Here is a 19,416-nt window from a genome sequence, read left to right as displayed (position 1 = left end):
TTGGGATCTACATCCCATGAACCAAACGCCTGGATTGATTCTGGGCTACCCCACTTCTGACCCAGCTTCATGCTAAAGCACCTGGAAAGGCAGCAGATGGCCCAAATTTGGGCACCTGCCCCCCACCCCATGTGGGAGACCCAGATGGAGTTTCAAGTTACTCCCTTTCAAATTAATTAAAAACAGAACAAAAACAGAGTGAACTTAGATTCTTCTGGTCAATTTAATATGATTAGTAAAAGACAATAAGTGCTCATTTTATTCTTCCTACAATAAATGCAAACCATACAATAACAAGCACAATATTATCTCTGGAATTGAATCAAAAAATGCTGAATTGCTTCAGAAAAGCCAGTACCTTTATTTTCATCATCTAGGTTGATTATAGCATACATGTCTTTCAGTTCTGCCAAGTCATGGATTTTAATGCTGAAAAACATTTAAAAAGTCCATTTGAGCTACATACAAGCTTTACATAAAATTGTTTTAGTACTTAATATTAATACTTAATATTAAAAGCTATGGGACAGGTCGGTGGTCTCCTGCTTTGGATGCTCTGGGTTAGAAAGAAAATACCTGATTTTATCCATTTAATTATATCTGTTTTTTATATTTGAGGATGGTATGGGAGGGGAAGTTGAGCCGAGCTTAATCCTTGATCAATACTTTCATAAACAAGAGGGTTACCACTGTCCTGAAGTGTTGAAAAGGAGAGCCTGCTCTGGAGTGGTTTTCATCGTATTGTAATAACGGGCTGCTCACTACCATGTGTCCCCTCTCCCTGGCCCTGAGTCCTTTCTCAGGAAAGGAAACAAGGTATGAGAGCAAGGGCTTCACTTGCCATCAGATGTCTGGGTGGAAAGTTATGATTAACTGGGGCCATTAGACCGCCCACGGTAATTAGAAGAACAAGTAGATGAATACAGCAAAGTGACCTAATTCAAGACACGGACCTAATGGCAGTCCTCCTCTCCCCTTCCAGTGTGGTCCCTTCACGTTTCTTCCTTCAGTGCTTTTAGCTTTTTATTTTGAGACAGTTATAGAACCCAATGCAATTCACATTTCCATATACTAACAATGAACATGTGGAAAACAAAACGTAAAAACAGTGTCACTTTGTCACTCAAAATGCTCAGTTTTACGTCCAAACATGTACAAAATCTGCACTGAAAATTACAGACAGCTGATGATGAAAGAAATTGAGTCAGACCCACATGTAAAGACATCATTTACTGATGATTGGGGGGTTCAACAAAGCAGAAATCTCAGTTCTCCCTGGATTGACCAAAATTCCTATCAAAAATCACAGCAGGATGACTCTGACAGAGCCAAGCTAATTCTAAAACACGCATGGGAAGGCACAGGCCCTAAAACAGCCAGAAACAATCTTCCAAACGCCCACTGTGTTGCAACTGTTCTCAACATCACATCTGCATTTAATGCGGTTACTGGCATGTTTGAGTTGAGGTCCACTGGTATTTTTTTCTGGTTGATCCCCATCTTTTACTCCTGATTTCCCCTTTGTTTGGATTATTTGAACAATTTTTAGTATTTTACCTTAACTTATTTATTGGGTATAGGTGTACACATATAAATGTATATGTAGCAATTTTTTTTCTTGCTGGTTGCTTTAAATTTCAATATATTTAATTTTTCTTAGTCTACATAAAATCAGTATTTTATCATTCTAATTAGAGTGTAGAAATCTGTCAAGTATAAGATCTTTTACCATATCCTTTTTATTAGTGACCTTAGAAAGTCTTTCACTGAAGACCCTTTTTTGTACATTGTACATTTTATGTACATTTTTGCTTTTAATCACCAAAGATTACAAAAATGAAAAGGTAGCCTATTATATTTACCCAGGTATTCTGTTGTTCCTCTTTTATTTTTTACTTTTGTAAAGATATACTTATTTTTATTGGAGAGGCAAATTTACAGAAAGGAGGAAAAGGAAAGATCTTCCATCCACTGGTTCACTACCCAAGTGGCCGCAACAGCTGGAGCTGAGCCCATCCAAAGCCAGGAACCAGGAGCATCTTCTGGGTCTCCTACACTGGTGCAGGGTCTCAAATCTTTAGGCCATCGTCTATTGCTTCTCTAGGTCACAAGTAGGGAGCTGGATGGGAAGCAGAGTAGCCGGGACATGAACTAGTATCCATTCGGGATCCCAGTGGATGCAAGACGAAGATTTAGCCTCTAGGCTGTTGCGTGGGAGCTCCTCCTTTATTAATAACATCTCCATTTTTTTTTTCCTGACCTCGGTTCTCTTCCATCTAAAGATTTCCTTCAGCAATTCTTTTAGATCATGTCTTTGGGTAAAAAAAAAAATCTCTTCACTCTCCATCTGAGAATGAGTTTATTTATTACTAACAGATATTTTCCATTGATCTAGCTTCAAGGTCTACCTTCAAGGCTCCGCTGAGCTCTTCATTTGCTAGTAAGACTTCTATAATTATTTATTGTTCAGTTCTAAAATTCACATTTTGTCATGGGTTTTTTTTTTCTTTTCTGAGATTTTTCCATTTGTTTCAGCACTATTAGCCCTTACCTTTTGAGGGTATTTCAATCATTACTGCTCTCTGCATTATTTTGATATTGGTGACTGTTGAGCACCCTTTCCTGGTTGAAATTTTCCTGATCTTTCATATGCCAAGCAATGTTGGATTATATCTTCGAGCTTTTGAATATCGTTATCATGAGACTCTGTGCCTAATTTGATTCCCATGGATAAGGCTAGTATTTTTGTTTTAGGAGGCAATCAACTTGGTTGGGGTCAACTCATAAGTTGCAAGCAGACTTCCGTGGGCTTTGGTTTCACTGTCAGTTCCCTTTTCAAAGACTTTGGGGTGGTCTCCATATGTAGTTTGTTTGGCCCACTAGGTGGTCAGTCAACAGGACTCAGTCTACAAACCATTAATTCCATTCTCAAAGTCTTTGGGATGTGTATAGGATGAGATCCACACTCACAAGCTCATACTATCTTTACTTACTTTCCAGAGTTGATCCCTTTCTGTGTTCAATCTGGCACTGATGATTCTCCATAGTTTGCCCTCCCTGGTCCTCCAGGAATGCTGGGGCTCCAGTTACCTTGCACTCCCCACACTTCACAGGCCCAGTGGGGTGGCCATGCAGTGGGAGAGGACAGAGAGAAAAATAACCAATTGGGGTTCTGCCACCTTTTTGAGACCTCAGCTTCTCTAATCACAAAGACCCACCACCAGAGTTTAGACACCAGTGGGTCTTTGCTTCTATTGCCTTTGCTGCCACTGACCTGGTGAGATTGCATGGTGGCTGAGACATGAAAGAACCATGAAAGAAGAAAAAAGAAAATCAGAGTATGTCCCCAACTGCTTCAGAGCATTCGGTGTTCTTTCTCTACAACTTGAACCGGAACTTAAGGGCTTCTTCTAGGTTCCTCTCTGTGCTCTGGTGTCCATACTTGCAGGTTGAAGGCTACCCAGAGTCCTAAATAAGCAAGACCATGTAACTTGGAACTATTTGATTTTTAAGAATGATCTTCAAGCACATTTCATGTTTTTCCTAAAGGCACTCAAGTGTAGAGGAGTCTTAGAAATGTTTCAATTTGAAAGATGTAGACTACAAGAGAGTCATATCATATAAAATGCCAAAATCTTATTCATTCTCTTGACTTTTCTCTGTGCACATTTTCCTAAACATATGTCAATATAACTTACCAGTTGTCACCACAGGTCGCAGCTTTGTTAAGAGTTGGTGATATTGCAATGCTAGTTAGATTATCTTTATGGTCACAAATCTGAAATATCTCCTGACCCATCTCCTGAATATGAGCAGACACAACCAGTAACACTCCAAGCGAAAAGCCAATCATGATGTAGCCATCACCATACCTACAGCAACAAAGACAATGCTACAGTGAAGAAGTAAATTAACTGTCATTAGCAGTACGGTAACTAACAATCAGCTTAAACATTAAGGAATTACAGAATTAAATTTATTTCTCAAGGGTCTACTAAGTATTGGACCATTTTAGGTAGTTTAACACGTAAATCACGGATTGTCATTCAGGAAGCATCATACATTTCATTGCATTATTATGGGCAAAAAGCAAGTGAGTAAAGAACACGTGGATGGCGCTCTACAGGCCGCTTTTGTACCTACCAGCTATAGCAGACAATGTTGCCATAGCGCTGCTGAAATTCCAGATCAACTGAGCCATCTGGTTCATTCAGATTATAAAGAAACAAAGCTTTCTTGCCAACAACCACACTTATCTGCCAGAAAAGATTAGGGAATTGTGAAATGAGTTACTCAGTACTTCAGGAAAAGACCAATAAGCAAATCCAAACAGCTGAATCTAATTTATAACAACAAGCCAAATTTAGGTATGCTAAATACTATAATAGACATGCTAATGTGACAAACACACAATTATATATTCTGATAGTCATCAATATGCCCTTGGAAACAGACAAAGATATCTTTTTGGAATAATCTTTTAAACTCTATTCCTTTCACTATGGTTTTGCGCAATTTAGGTTTGCACATGAAGTCTGACACAGTGCCCCTGCAGCCGTGTTCACATTCAGAATGAAAAAAGTCTTCAGCCATTCTACTGTTGAGCCAAGTGGGATTAAAGGTACAGACACCTGAGCCAGTCCAACATGGCTTTGAAAAAATATATAAATACGTACTTATTTTTATTTGAAAGGCATATTTTTATAGAGAGAAGGAGAAATAAAGAAAGTCTTTCATCCACTGGTTCATTTCCCAAATGGCTGCAACAACTAGAGCTAAGCCAATCCAAAGTGGGAGCCAGGAGCTTCTTCCACATCTCTCATGTGGGTGCAGAGGCTTGAACACTTGGGCCATTCCCCACTGCTTTTCCAGGACAGAAGCAGAGAGCTGGATCAGAAGTGGAGCAGCCAGAACAAGAGCAAGAGCCCATACGGGATGCTGGCACCACAGGGCGGAGGATAACCCTGCCAGCCCCCAACTTGGCTTTTTATATTTTCACTGTTTCCCTCACATATGGTTCAATGTGGCTAACCCATAGATGCTGTGCTATCTATGCAAGCCAGTGTTGAACTGTCATTCCCAGTAAAGGGTGGAAAAAAGAGTTACTCATCAGGGCTCATTAACAATCATATTTGGATGTATTTCTTGATCCTAAGATGTTACTAAAGTCAGTATTGATTCAATAGTGGCTTTAAAAAAATGCTATCCTATAAAATTCATACTGATTCTGAAAGCCCTCTGCATTTCAGGATGCTAAAACGGGGCAGAGACAATGTGCCCAAGTATTAAGAGAACTAAACCTGGGGCTGGGTTGTGGTTCAGGAGGTTAAGCTGCTGCTAGGGACCTGAGCTTCCCACACTGAAGTACTGGGTTGACAGCTGGCTGCTCTGCTTCCCATCTAGCTTTCTGCTAAGCAGCAGGGGAAAAAGGCTGAGGGCCTGGCATCCTGCCACTCCTGTGGGAGACTCAGATGCAGTTCCTGGTGTCTGGCTACTGTGGTCATTTGGGAAGTGAACCAGTACACAGGAAATGTCTTTATGTCTAACTCGGTTACTTTGCTTCTTGAATGAACACATAAACAAATAATTAAAGAAAAAACTTCCAGAGTCTGTTCATTGAACCTGATGGAGTGAAAATTAAGAAGTCACACAGAAATCAATACTTCTATCTTGAAAGACAGCCCACGGTTTTTGCCACCACAGGAATGGAAAGAACAATCCCGACTACCAGCATTTTGTCCTCACTTGCTGGGATATCGGGCAGTCAACAGTGGTCAGCACAACTTTTAGGCTGCAGATCCTGAGTCCTATTTTGATCTAACAAGAAACATACATCATTTATTTAGCACTATTGTAGCCATCCAAGAAAAAGGAAATACACTCAGGTCTCTGTATCTGTGGGGTCGACACCTTTGGATTCAACCAACTGCTGAGAAAATATATAATAAAAAAGTGAACTGAACATATCTTTTTCCTTTGTCATTTTCCAAAACCATATGGCATAGCAATTATTTCTACAGAAATTATATTGTACTGGGTGTTTGCAGTGCCTTAAGAGGTGATTTAAAGTGTACAAGAGGACCTGCACAGGTTATATGCAAATATTTCACTGACCTGTGTAAGAGATTCGAGTACCTACAGATCTTAGGATCCACAGGGAATCCTGGCACAGTTGCTGTACGCCACCAAGGGACAGCTCAGGCCTATTCTGCAAGGTGATCAAAGTGCTTTGGAAATGATTTACAATTCTTACCATGTTGCCAGCAGCAGGGGTTCGCTCACCAGTCTTCACCGTGGAAAACTTCATGTCACTAGGCTCAAATCTCACTGTTGTCTACAGGGGCAAAAAATACCACCATGAACAGATCCAACAGACAAATTCGTGGGGAATATTAAGACAGGAAACTTGTTTTCAGTTACGACTAACGTTGGACTAAAACACCTGAAAATTCTATAGCCACAGATGCCTAGAAATTTTTGATTAAACAAAATATCCTATTAAAACGAACAGACAAGTACGAAAGAAGGAAAGGAAAACTTCCAAGCAACCAGCAGCAAGCACTGACGGTGTGGCTATCCGGGGCAGATGGCAAACCAGACAGGGAGGGACCCATTTTTCTTGGCCTGAGGTTGACTCAGACAAAAGAAAAATATTTCCATATCAATATTTTGTTATCAAAGATCTGTTCTCCTAGATTCATCATAGTCTAGTGTTCAAATTTATGCAGTAAGAGAGAGATTAATATAGGAAATGAAAGGCTTCATCTTTGAAGTGGCTTGGCGAAAAACAAACCTATGGCCTCTTTCAAGGCTGCAATCGACCGGCCCTGATAAACACCACTGAAAATGAGCTCCCAGTCCAACACTTTGTTCTGTGCGTCAAGAGCAGAAATCAGCAAATTGAAATATAATCAGACATCACAAAACATTTTTAAATGACTTTCATGAATATAAAAAGGACCTGAATAATTTTTAAAAATGTTATCAGACATGTAAGACTTGGACATACAACTGTATGGGGCATTATGCAAAAACAGGTTTCAGTTCATGTAGATGGCCATACTGTTCTGTCCTTCATTGACACACAGTCACAACTTTATGTAAAATAACTTATTTCATAAATACATTGCCTGATCATAATCACAGAAGTGATAATCTGTTAATGGCAAGAGAAATGAACCAAAGAGGATATATATTTGGATAATATATTCATCTTAAAATTGTTTTAATACAGTATATAAAAAAGGACCTGACATTGAAAATATGAAGCTATTGTATACAAATAAGAGATTTAAAAAAACTTAGATTAGTTATAGGCAAACAACTACAAAAAACAGATGTCACTGCATTACCTGTCTTATTGTGTCGCCTTCCTGATTGCTAATTGTAATCACTCTATCTTCGCCACCTAAAGCAAGCAGATTGTCCTCATTCCAACAGCCACAGGTTATCTTCTTCATGTGTTTTCCTGAAAGAGAGATGTATGAATAGACAATATGTACTTCTCAAAAAGAAGGGGGAAAAATCTCCGAAACCAATGTGAAAATCTATGCAATAGACGACGGGATTGGAGAGCTAAGGATCTCAGGCAGTCTAAGCAGTTATTGCCTAAGCAATCTCATTTAAAACACAATCATCAGGTTGCATAGCACAACAACGAGATGGGAGGGCAGTATTCCTTGCCATTTTTTTTTATATCTCACACAGACGCAGGATGTGACAGAGATATTCTGTTCCTCAACATGTTTTGTTTGATTATCATTTGCCTAATCCTGTAATGATACCATCTTAAGAGAATAAACTCCAAAGCAGTGAAATGATCTTACATTCAGCTTCAGGCTGTGGAAGACCTTTCACAGAAGCAGATGTACCATTCACAGCCTTAATTACTCATGTATAAATAAAAGACATAATTAGTCATAACACTGAAGTGCAACTACGAATGTACCCTAGTGAGACCTGTGTTAAGAAATCAAGTACTCAAGTAAGGAGTACTACTGCAGAACTACTAAGTAACAGCAAAGCTTTTTACGGAACATTCCAGTCAGTGCAACAACTTCTTCTTTGGGGAGAAATCTCATGCTTGACACTGTGGGTGTCTGTGAGGACCCTGGACCCCAGTTTAAGTCTATGAAGGAGATTCTGATGTCAGATCCCCTCAGCTGTGACCCTTGGCTCTACTACTAGCTGCAAAACTCTGTAATACCTAGCGTTTCTGTTCCTTAATCACCTCATCCAGAAATCAGGTTTAATATACAATTTATCTCATGGGGTGAGGATTGAATGGATTACAGTACTTAAAAATAGTGCCAGGCCACACACCGGAAGTGCTACATGTTGGTTATTTTGGCTGTTCCTGAGAGCAGAGGCTCTGTTCTTTTTATTGTTTGTACTCCCTAAAGAACCGAGGACAGTATCTGTGCAGAGAGCAGGTGTTGTGTAGAAATTCAATGAAGACACCTTGAGGCTGAGTTTGCAGGGAGTGTGAGCCATTCAACAATGAGGACAGAATTGCGTTCTTTCAAACGATGTCTTACACCTCAAGTACCAAAATTCTGAGACTTCCCAAAGGGATCCCCTGTAGACCCCGGGGGAAGAGAATATGCCTCCCAAAGTCAGACGGTCTTCACGGCTAACACTGGGTTACCAGCAACTTGAACATGTTTGCTTAATTTTCCAGATACATTAATTGTTTAGAAGTAACACTGTAAGTTAATATTAAAGGGGTATGTATGTGTGAAAATAATCTGAAATAATGATGTGCCCTTAACAGAAAGATACTTTCTCAAACATTCTCTATCATCACCATTTCCAGAGTCAGATTCCTTGTTAGCAGTAAGTTACATGAGAGCACTTCCAAAAGCTTGTGGGGAAACAGAATGAAAAGACAAGTTTATTCTGGTGCATCACATTTTTGGAATTCACGTAGTGTTCTTTTCTTCTGGCCACCTGGATGTAATTATGCCCATCAGTTGCAACATTCATTAGCACTATGTCACAGTAACTGAATTTTAAATTTCACGGAACATACCAAGTGACTAGACACTGGGGGACTCAAAGAGCACAAAACCAAGAAGGCCAAATCAGGAATAAACCCAGCTCTCCTCCAGCTACACATCCTGAGGCCATGGGAGCCCCGTGCACCACTAGACCCCAACGGCCTGAGCTCTCTCAGAATGAACAGTCGGGACACTCTTGTTCAAGCAGCCATTCAATGTTTTACTCCACCTACTAAGTGGACTGAAATGAACCAAGATTATAACGGTAAGTAGTTAAAACAAGCTTTCAAAGTCAAATCTGGGTGAGAAAGCAAAATACCATCAGGCCGGTGATGTTCTGATACTCTGAAACAGGCTGGCCTTAACCCAATCTCTGCATGCATCCTGAGAAATGTACAGGGAGCATCAGCAGTGATCTTGCTTAGTGAGATGCAAGGCTGGACCAGGAGAACTTGAAAGACCCCAAGCTCCCCTCACAATGTCAGGAAAATCTGAGGCTGCAGAATCTACGCGGAGGCAGAACACCTCACACACTCAGCGGTGTTCTCAACCATAACCTACCAAGAACGGGAATCTTTCGGGATGTCTGACGATTATAAATAAGCAAATTTCCTTTATGAGTTCCAACAGCCAGGAAACTTCCAATTTTTGACCAAAGAAGGGAAGACATTTGATCCCTGTAACATTAAGATAGAAATTACTGGCCATTTCACAGTCAGAATTATAGCCATGCTAAAAAGTACTTCATCAATAAATTCAATTTCTACTTACATGTTTACACTTGTATTTATATTTGTTAGAAAGAGTGAAGAAGGGATATATAGAGAGAGATCTTCCATCTATTTGTTCACTCCTCAAACGCCGGCAACGGTGAGGCTGGACCAGGCTGAGCCAGGACCTAGAACTCACTTGGGTCTCCTAAGTGGGTGACAACGACCTGTCTAATAGAACACCACTGCTGCCTCCCAGGTCCACCACCAGCAAGAGGTGGGATCAGAAGTGGAGCCAGGACTCTGAACCAGACACCTGAGTATAAAATGAAGGTGTCACCAGCGGTGTCTTCGTCACCTCTCCAAATGTCCACTCCCAATTCTATTAAAAAGGCCAGGTTCGGGCCTGGCGTGGTGGCGCAAGTGGTTAAGGTCCTCGCCTTGCACGCCCGGGATCCCATATGGGCGCCGGTTCTATCCCGGCAGCCCCGCTTCCCTTCCAGCTCCCTGCCTGTGGCCCGGGAAAGCAGTCGGGGACAGCCCAAGGCTTTGGGACCCTGCACCCGAGTGGGAGACCCGGAAGAGGCTCCTGGCTTCGGATCGGCATAGCATCGGCCGTTGCGCTCACTTGGGGAGTGAATCATCGAACGGAAGATCTTCCTCTTTGTCTCTCCTCTCTGTATATCTGCCTTTCCAATAAAAAAATAATAAAAACAAATCTTAAAAAAAAAAAAAAAAAGGCCAGGTTCGGGCAGGCAGCGTTGTGGTACAGTGAGTTAAACTGCTGTCCGCAATGTCAGCATCTCGTAAGAGCATGGATTCGAGTCCCAACTCCTCTGCTTCTCAACCAGCTCCTGGCTAATGCACCTGGGAAGGCAGTGGTAGGTGGCCCGAGTCCTTGTGCCCCTGTACCCACGTGGGAGACTTGGATGGAGTTCCAGGCTCACGGCTTCCACTGTACCAGGCGCAACTGCTACAACTGTTAGCTGAGTGAACCATCAGATGAAGAGCTGTGTCTGTCACCCTAACTCTGCCTGCCAAACAAAAGGCATCTTTACCTCCGTATCCCTCCAGAGCAGCCCTGGAGGGGCAAGGACTCCCCACAGAGCTTACGCCTGCTCTCGTTCTGATCGGCCCCCTTGCTTCCTCTGCGTTTAGTCATTTCTTGCGAAATAAGCAGTAGACACGTGGTTTGATCTCTTAGGGGGTGCTGTTTCCCTGCCTGCCTGCAGACCACCTGAAGCCAGGAGGCAGGTATTGGTGGTATTCTCATTTTGGAGAGATGAAGGAGTTGAGGCTTGGCCAAGGTCAAATGCAAAGTTTTAGTTTAAAATGGGACCCATTTTTCTTTTTTCTTTTCCATAAGCTAGTATGGTTTCCATTTTGTTAGACACCTATGATTAATTCTGTTGGCCCCTAATTTTTAAAGATTTATTTATTTTTATTGCAAAGTCAGATATACACAAATGTAAGACAGAGAGAGAGATCTTCCATCTGATGATTCACTCCCCAAGGGACCACAATAGCCAGAGCTGAGCCGGTTCAAAGCCAGGAGCCAGGAGCTTCTCCCAGGCCTCCCATGTGGGTGCAGGCTCTCAAGGTTTTGGGTTGTCCTCGACTGTTTTCCAGGCCTCAGGCAATGAGCTGGAGGGGAAGCGAGGCTGCTGCGATTAGAATCAGTGCCCACATGGGATCCCAGTGTGCAAAAGGTGAGGACTCTAGCCACTAGAATACTGCACCAGACCTCGGCCCAGGATTCTTTTCGCTTGAAAGCTGCCCTGTCCTTCACTCATAGGGCTGTGAGCTCCATGGCCCTGCCCCCTCCACTCAGAGGCCACGTAAGAACTGAAGCAACTCTGTGAAGGGCCATGCTTTTATTTTCTTCTCTGGTATGACAGGCTAAGAGAATGACAGAAGCCAGCAGCTAACATGAGAATCAAACATAACATGAGGCCATGCAGGGAAAATGAGATCTGAAACCCAGCTTGGACCGCAACATCAGAACTCCTAGATCCAGCCATTCCTGCAGTCAATTTCATTACCAGATATCCCAGACTGTGCCTCATCTTTGTCCTTCCTAGTATATTCACTACAAACAACTTGCTTAGAAGATATCTCTATACTGCAATTATAACAAGTTTATTGTAATTGATTGAGGAAGCATTATATATAATACTAGAAATGAGCTTTTTCTTTGATAACTCATCAGTACCCCTTTACAATGAAAGCGGTAATTATTCTTATATCAAACCTACAAATAACCATGTTTCTAAGAGAAGATTTTGAAAATAAAACAGTTCTGCTCACCTCATGCCACTGTCCAGCTGGCTGGTTTTCTCTGTGTTGGCGTCCCATAGGTAAATGCAGCTAGATTTCTCCGCAATCACAGCTAAGATATTTCCGTCTTTATCCCAATCCATAGCAACACAATTCCTTTTTAAAAAAGAAGGCAAAAAAAAAAAAAGGCAAAGTATCACTACCCATTGTAAAAAAATTTTTTTTTTTTAATTGGAAACTCAGATTTACAGAGAACAGAAAGATCTTCCATCCACTGGTTCACTCCCCTACTGGCTGCAACAGCTAGAGCTGAGCTGATCTAGAGCCAGGAACTTCTTTTAGGTCTCCCACATGGATACAGGGTCCCAAGGCTTTGGGCCACCTTCTACTGCTTTCCCAGGCCACAAGCAGGGAGCTGGAAGGGAAGAGTAGCAACTGGGATACAAACCAGCACCCATACAGGATCCTGGTGGATGCAAGCTAAGGATTTAGGCACTAGGCTATTGGGCCAGGCCCACTACCCATTTTTGTAATGTAGGGTGAAGAAACTTAAAACACTTACCGACTTGTGACGTCTATGTGATCTGTTTTGAGTAGGCTATACATTCTTCCCAACAAAAAAATCTAACCCACTATTACTTTTAGATATGCTAACTTCAACTGCAAGTTATTCTAAAGGGAATTAAAAAATTAACTTGGGGCCAGCACAGCAGCCTAGTGGCTAGAGTCCTTGCCTTGTGAACGCCAGGATCCTATATGGGCACCAGTTCTAATCCCGGCAGCCCCGCTTCCCATCCAGCTCCCTGCCTGTGGCCTGTGAAAGCAGTCGAGGACGGCCCAAGTCTTTGGGACCCTGCACCCGCGTGGGAGACCTGGAGGAAGTTCCTGGCTCCTGTCTTTGGATTGGTGCAGCACTGGCCGTTGCAGTCACTTGGAGAGTGACTCATCAGACGGAAGATTTTCCTGTCTCTCCTCCTCTCTGTATGTCTGACTTTCTAATAAAAAAAGCACACAAACCAATCTTTGAAAAAAATTAAGTTAAATTTTAAGTATCATTTTCATTTGTTGTTTTAGATTTAATTATATCTAGTAAGTTATCAAGCTTTCTTTTTTGGCAAGACAAACTCACCAAGCACAACTACAAATGACTTAAACAAAATGTAATCAAAATGACCTAAAACTAACAGTTACCTTTACAATTCCTTTTTAAAGCTTATTTCAGATTCACAGGAAAAAAGAAAAAAAGGTATTGAAAGGAAATGAAGTTACATCTAGTTAAACTGGTATTACATAGATTTGGAATGGCTAGCTGGAGAACTGCCAATAATAGAAAGCCTGAATTCTGAAATGCTATGACGTTATTTTCATTTAAAATTGTCATAAAGAAGAATAACTTAAGGTTACATTACACATAGAAATAGGAAATTCTCTACTTAATATGAACTGAGCCATTTAAGACTATCCCAAAATGAACAGAATTTGTAAATTTTAAAAATTCCCAAATTCTTTAAAATAATCTTTTCTCCCCTAATAGTATTCTTATTTTGACATTGATCTTGGGTCCACTGGCCAAGCTATACTGATCTATACCTAAGACAGGTGAAAATTATTTTATTCTTCAAACTGTTATAATATGTTTTGGATATTTTTAATAAAAAAAGATTTACTTATTGGGGCTGGTGTCGTAAACAGGTTAATTCTCCACTGGCTGGCACAGGTTTGTGTCCAGGCTGCTCTAATTCCCAATCCAGTTCCCAGTTTATGGCCTGGGCCCTGCATCCTTGTGGGAGCACTGGAAGAAGCTCCTGGCTCCCAGCTTTGGACTGCTCCGGCTCTGACTGTTGCAGCCATTTGTGCAATGGAACAGCAGATGGAAGATCTCCTTCTCTCTCTGTAACTCTGACTTTCCAAATAAAATAAAGAAGACATTTTTTAAAAAGAGAGAGATTTACTTACTTATTTGGAAATTTAGTGTTACAGAGAGGGTATGGGAGAGAGAGGGAAGGAAGATATAAGGAAAGGGGGGGAAAGGAGAGAGAGAGGAGAGGAGAGGGAAGGAGAGGTGGGGAGAGGGAAAGAGTTGGGAGAGGCAGAGAGCGAGAATGAGAGAGAGTGAGAGGGAGGAGAGGGGGAGAGAGTCGGGAGAGACAGCGAGCGAGCGAGTGAGCGAATGAGAGATCTTCCATCAGCTGTTTCACTCCTCAAACTGTTAACAAGGTTTTGGGATTTATTTATTTATTTATTTACTTATTTATTAGAAAGAGTCACAGAGAAGAGAGTAGGAGAGGAGAAGGGGAGAGGAGAAAAGAGATCTTCCATCAGCTGTTTAACTACCCAGATGGCTCCAATGACCATGCTGGAGCCAGGAGCTTCTCCTGGGTCTCCCGCCTGAGCGGCAGGGGCCGCTTCCACCACTTCCATCTTCCACCACTTCCTCTAGCAGGCTGTTAGTAAGGAGCTGGATCCAAACAGGTTCAGCTGGGATGGGAACAAGTGCCCTCAGAGGATGGCAGCATCGCAGGCAGTGGCTAAACCCACCACGCCACAACACCAGCCCTGCCTTTTTTAACTCTTAGCTGTCTCTCACATACACGGAGATGTGAGGAGCATGGCAGAGGAAAGCTTCCAAATCATGGATGCAATCATCTGTCAAATACAGAATCTTATTTGGAGATCCTGAGTAAGTAAATTCAACTGTATGATTTACAGCAAAAGAATTCAGAGGAAATGAAGTCATTATGCAGCCAAAATAGATGTGAGAGCATGCAAAAAAAAAAATTCAGGGAAGTTCTTTACTGAGTGCTCTTATTGCAGAAGTAATTATGGGCCCAGTGCAGTAGCCTAGTGGCTATAGCCCTTGCCTGGCATACACCAGGATTCCATATGGGCACTGGTTCCTGTTCTGTATGTTCCATTCCCATCCAGCTCCCTGCCTGTGGCCTGGGAAAGCAGTGGAAGGAGAGCCCAAGGCTTTGGGACCCTGCATCCGCGTGGGAGACCCGGAAGAAACTACTGGCTTCAGATTAGCTCAGCTCTGGTGGTTGTGGCCACTTGGTGTGTAAATCATCAGATGGAAGATCTTCCTTTCTGTCTCCCCTCCTCTCTGTATATCTGATTATCCAATAAAAAATAATTTAAAAAATTTTTTAAATTCCTTATCATGTTTTCTGCATGTTTTGATTGCAGAAAAATGATTCATAAAAATGGGTAATGAGTTAATCCTTTAAGAAGTACATGGCAAGAATCTATTTTCCAACTTTATTTTTAGACAGGAAAAACAAAGTGGACATATCTTTTGGATCCCTGCTCCAAAAACATGAAATACTGCCAAGTTTTCAATTCTGAATATTTGGAGCAGGATGAATTGGTGAAGCTCACACAAATATTCCCAAATCTGAAGCAGCACTAGCGATCCCAAACATTTTAGATAAAGGGATACTCAACCTATATAGGTTTTCCCCACCTCTGCCTTTTCCCACACTGGACATTGTTCATAATTGGGTAAGAACTCTTCCGTGTGGACTAGTCTACAATCGTGGCTTAACGTTTTCCTGTGACTATACGGATGGATGTACATAAACTCTAACTCATATGCTATGTCTCCATATTTCATTAACTACTGATGGCATTAAATACCACTTTGAAAATGATAAACTTGGACTTGATGATAGTTTTAACTTCTATACTCACCCGGGCAAGTTAATTTCACTTCTTTTTTGACCATGGCGATCGAAGATTTTCACAATATGATCAGCTCTAAAAGCAATTACAATAGAAGCATGTAAATATTTTTTATTTAATCTATGCCTATAAATCACAAAGGTGCCATTCAGATTATCTCCATGTTCTCATACATGTTCTGTCATGATCATTTCATTATTTCTATCCAAAGAGTTATGTGGGTAAAAAAGTTCTATGAACTGTTCATGGAAATGAAGACAATTACTTTTTCATCACACAAGCATCACCCAAGAACTGCTGAAGAGAAGAGAGCACCCAACTTCCACCGCACATGCTCAATGGCCTCTTACCCAGATACCGCAAGGTAGTTCCCTGATGCCTTCTGCCAGGTAAATTGTATTGGTGTGCCAAGCCAAGCCTTTTCTTGCAGTGAGAAAACACGCTATAAAATAAGCACAATTTTCATATTTACAAAGCACATAGTGACCATGAATCACAATGACAAAGACTTAAGTCAGAGTTTACCCAAAAGACATCCACAATAAAACAAACAACAGACTGGTGAGTATTGTACAGAGTTCAAGATAGAGAGAACCCTTGGTCATAAAACTTGGCTTTTCGGTCCAGTGGCTAAATTCTTCCCTTGCATGCACTGCCACCAGGATCCTGCATGGAAACGGGTTCAAGTCCTAGCTGCTCCACTTCCCATCCAGCTCCCTGCTTGTGGCCTGGGAAAGCAGTTGAGGATGGCTTAAAGACTTGGGATCCTGCACCTCAGTGGGAGACCCAGAGGAAGCTCCTGGCTTTGGATTAGCTCAGCTCTGGCTGTTGCAGCCAATTCTGGAATGAATCAGCAGACAGAGTTTTCTCTCTGCAAATCTGCCTTTCCAACAGAAATAAATCCTTTAAATAAAATTTGGCTTCTTAATGCCATTTTCTGAAATATACACTTTTTAATATATACTATATATAATATACAAAAAATATACAATTTTCTAAAAATATATACTAAAATATATACTTTATTAATACAGCAACGATTAAAGTAACTATAGTTATTCATGGCATGGTTGTTGGGGATTAAATTGAAAAAATATTAACCGAGTCAGAAATACTAAAGATCTACATTCCTTCAAAATGATTTCCCCCTTACATCAGCACGAAGCATTCAACATGATGGCAAGCATTTTTTTTTTAAAGAAAATCTTCATTTATAGTCTAGAGCTGTCATGATCAGTATGGAAGCCGCAAGCCACATGTGGCTACTGAGGACTTACAACATGGGTAATCCAAATATAGATGCACTAGAAACACAAAACATAACCAGATCTGCAAAGCTATGAGAAAAATCCCAACTACATCATTTTATATGGACATGTCACTCCATGTTACTATGTTGAAATAGTAACATTAAATATTCTGGGTAAGGAAATATATACCTGTTTATTTAAAAACAGGCCACTAAGAATATGAAATTACATTGATTCACATCATATCAGATACTGCTAAATAGAATATTTAGGAACATGAACTCAAATGAAAAAATAATTTAATATTAAATTAAAAATTGAATAAAAATAAAAAATTTAATTTTAATATTAGGTTATTGTTATTAGAAAGGCAGTATTGACAGAAATAGAGAACAAGATCTTCCATTCCCAGTTCACACCCCAATTGTGTAGGCAAGCCTGGAATCCTGTGCGGATTTGGGAGCTGGGGAAAGCAAGCGGGGCCCCCAATACTGATCCAACTTGTTTTTTCTTAGGAGCATCAGGAGGCTGAACTGGAAGAACAACTGGGATTCTAAATGGAGTTCACATGGAAGCCAGCCCTAGCATTAAATCAGATAACCATGTTCATAGCTAGGCATATGAAATTTAGCTATAATTACAGAAGCCCTGACCATGTGATGCAACACAGAGCCCTTCTATGCTCAAAATTAAGCATAAGTCAAGCAGCCTAATATGCTAAGATCAAATTTGCACCCTTTGAAAACAAGTGTGCTGTAACAATATTGGAAGCAGAGGTAGCTGTGATCACAAGTGGGAACAGGTGTGTAGCGCATGAAGCCAGGAGGGGAAAAAAGCCAGGAGGGGAAAAAAAGGATTTATTTATTTTTATTGGAAAGTCAGATTTACAGAGGAGAGACAAAGATCTTCCATCCCCTGGTTCACTCCCCAAGTGACCACAATGGCCAGAGACAGGTTTATCCGCAGCCAGGAGTTTCTTCCAGGTCTCCCATGTGGGTGCAGGGTCCCAAGGCTTTGGGCCGTTCTTGACTACTTTCCCAGGCCACAAGCAGAAAGCTGGATGGGAAGTGGAGCAGCAGGAATGGGAACCTGCGCCCATTTGAGATCCTGGCGCATGCAAGGCGAGGACTTCAGCCACTAGGCTACCGTGCCCCAAAGAGGATATTTTAAGGTATCTTTCTTTTGCAGCTTTCTGACAACAATGCTTAGGAACCCCCTCCAATTTAAAGGAGATGTCGATTTCACGACCTCCAGGGCGCACCTGCGCCTGGCTGGTAAATCACGCTTGGTGCGTTAACTGTAGGGTTTACAAGCGACTTGCTTCAATTGCCTCAAGCACAGAGTCTTTGCCTGCAAAAACAAGAGTGAAAATACCTCCTCCCTTCCAAGATTCCCTACAGCCATGAGAAGCACTGGAAGAGCGAGCAACGATTTCTCGTCTATCATTTCCAGTTTTCACACGGACAACCAGGGAACGCATTAGGGGGCCTGCAATAATCTACGACCTTTCTTTGCCAGAGCAGGAAAGGGAAACAAGTGGTAGCCAGTGGCCAAGGAGGGCGGGTCATGGCCGGGAACTTACACCTAAGGGGGCCGACTGCTGTGAATAATGAGGGACACTGGCTACCAGGCGACCTGTAGGCTGCACCAGTCACAGCAGACCCGTCCATTCTTTCGCATTCACCCTCCACACCTGAGGCAGCCCGGGATGGGGTCAGCTCCACAGCCAGCCTCCACACGCGCCCACACAACCCGTCCCTCCCGCCGAGAGCCCCGGGCAGCGGGTCTCCGGCCTCCCGGCTTCTCCTCTCCTCTGGGAGGCCTCCCTCTCCAGTTTCCTCTCCGTCCCTCTCCTTCCTTCAACTTCGCCACCTCGTCACCCGCCTTCTCCTCTCCTGGTGACCCGTTCTTTCCCCGCTCCTCTCGCACTCCGGAGGAGGGAAGGCGGCCCGGACCCAGTCTTCCGAATGGCGCGAACGGGTCAGCGGTCGCGACTCCCCACCCTCCAGGGATGTGTAAGTTATTTACCTTCATCTCAGAGCTCTAGCGGCCGCGCGGCCTCCTTAGTGCGCAGGCGCACCCCGGCTCCTCCTAGACAGCTACCGCGTTCCCGTCACCCAGGAGACCGCGCGAGCAGCGACCAATCAGCGAGGGCCGAGCCAAGGCGGGTGGGAGGCGGGGACTTCAGTCACGTGACGTCGGCGGAGCGCTGCCGAGTGTAACGCGAGGTCTCGTGGAGCGTGGCCGTCTTTGCCGGGCCCTGATTGGCTGAAACTCTGCTTGGAGGCGGGCTCTCAGGCTTGACAGGCGTCTGCGTGCATCTCGACTTGTGATTAGCTGAAAAGGGTTCGGGACCCGAAGGAGTGGCACGAAGTTTACGAAAGGATACGGAATGTTAGTTAACGGGAAGCGGCAATGGGCTCTTGCGCCAAATGCTGCTCGTACAGACTCTGCGTGTTTTTGAGCCAGACAAGAGATGTGACAAGTAGTTTCTTTCAA

At 42.5% G+C, this 19,416-nt stretch overlaps 1 protein-coding gene across 1 annotated transcript in view; it reads right to left on the bottom strand.

Moving 5' to 3' along the window:
• Nucleotides 1–19,030, bottom strand: part of WDR19 (WD repeat domain 19) — a 60,771-nt gene extending 41,741 nt beyond the window's left edge. The window contains exons 1-10 of the mRNA XM_040966247.1: nt 18,946–19,030; nt 16,018–16,109; nt 15,677–15,742; nt 12,017–12,142; nt 9,561–9,676; nt 7,353–7,468; nt 6,254–6,334; nt 4,144–4,256; nt 3,699–3,872; nt 359–429 (exon numbers count right to left, since the gene is read on the bottom strand). Of these exons, the coding sequence (XP_040822181.1) occupies nt 359–429; nt 3,699–3,872; nt 4,144–4,256; nt 6,254–6,334; nt 7,353–7,468; nt 9,561–9,676; nt 12,017–12,142; nt 15,677–15,742; nt 16,018–16,109; nt 18,946–18,951 (961 nt within the window). The 5' untranslated portion in view covers nt 18,952–19,030. The remainder of the gene's footprint in view (nt 1–358; nt 430–3,698; nt 3,873–4,143; nt 4,257–6,253; nt 6,335–7,352; nt 7,469–9,560; nt 9,677–12,016; nt 12,143–15,676; nt 15,743–16,017; nt 16,110–18,945) is intronic.
• Between the last annotated feature and the right edge of the window lie 386 nt (nt 19,031–19,416).

This window comes from Ochotona curzoniae, unplaced genomic scaffold (genome assembly GCF_017591425.1).
Source record: "Ochotona curzoniae isolate NIBS_2020 unplaced genomic scaffold, NIBS_Ocur_1.0 scaffold_4505, whole genome shotgun sequence".
NCBI lineage: Eukaryota > Metazoa > Chordata > Mammalia > Lagomorpha > Ochotonidae > Ochotona > Ochotona curzoniae.
This window is presented reverse-complemented; position numbering and strand designations above follow the sequence as displayed.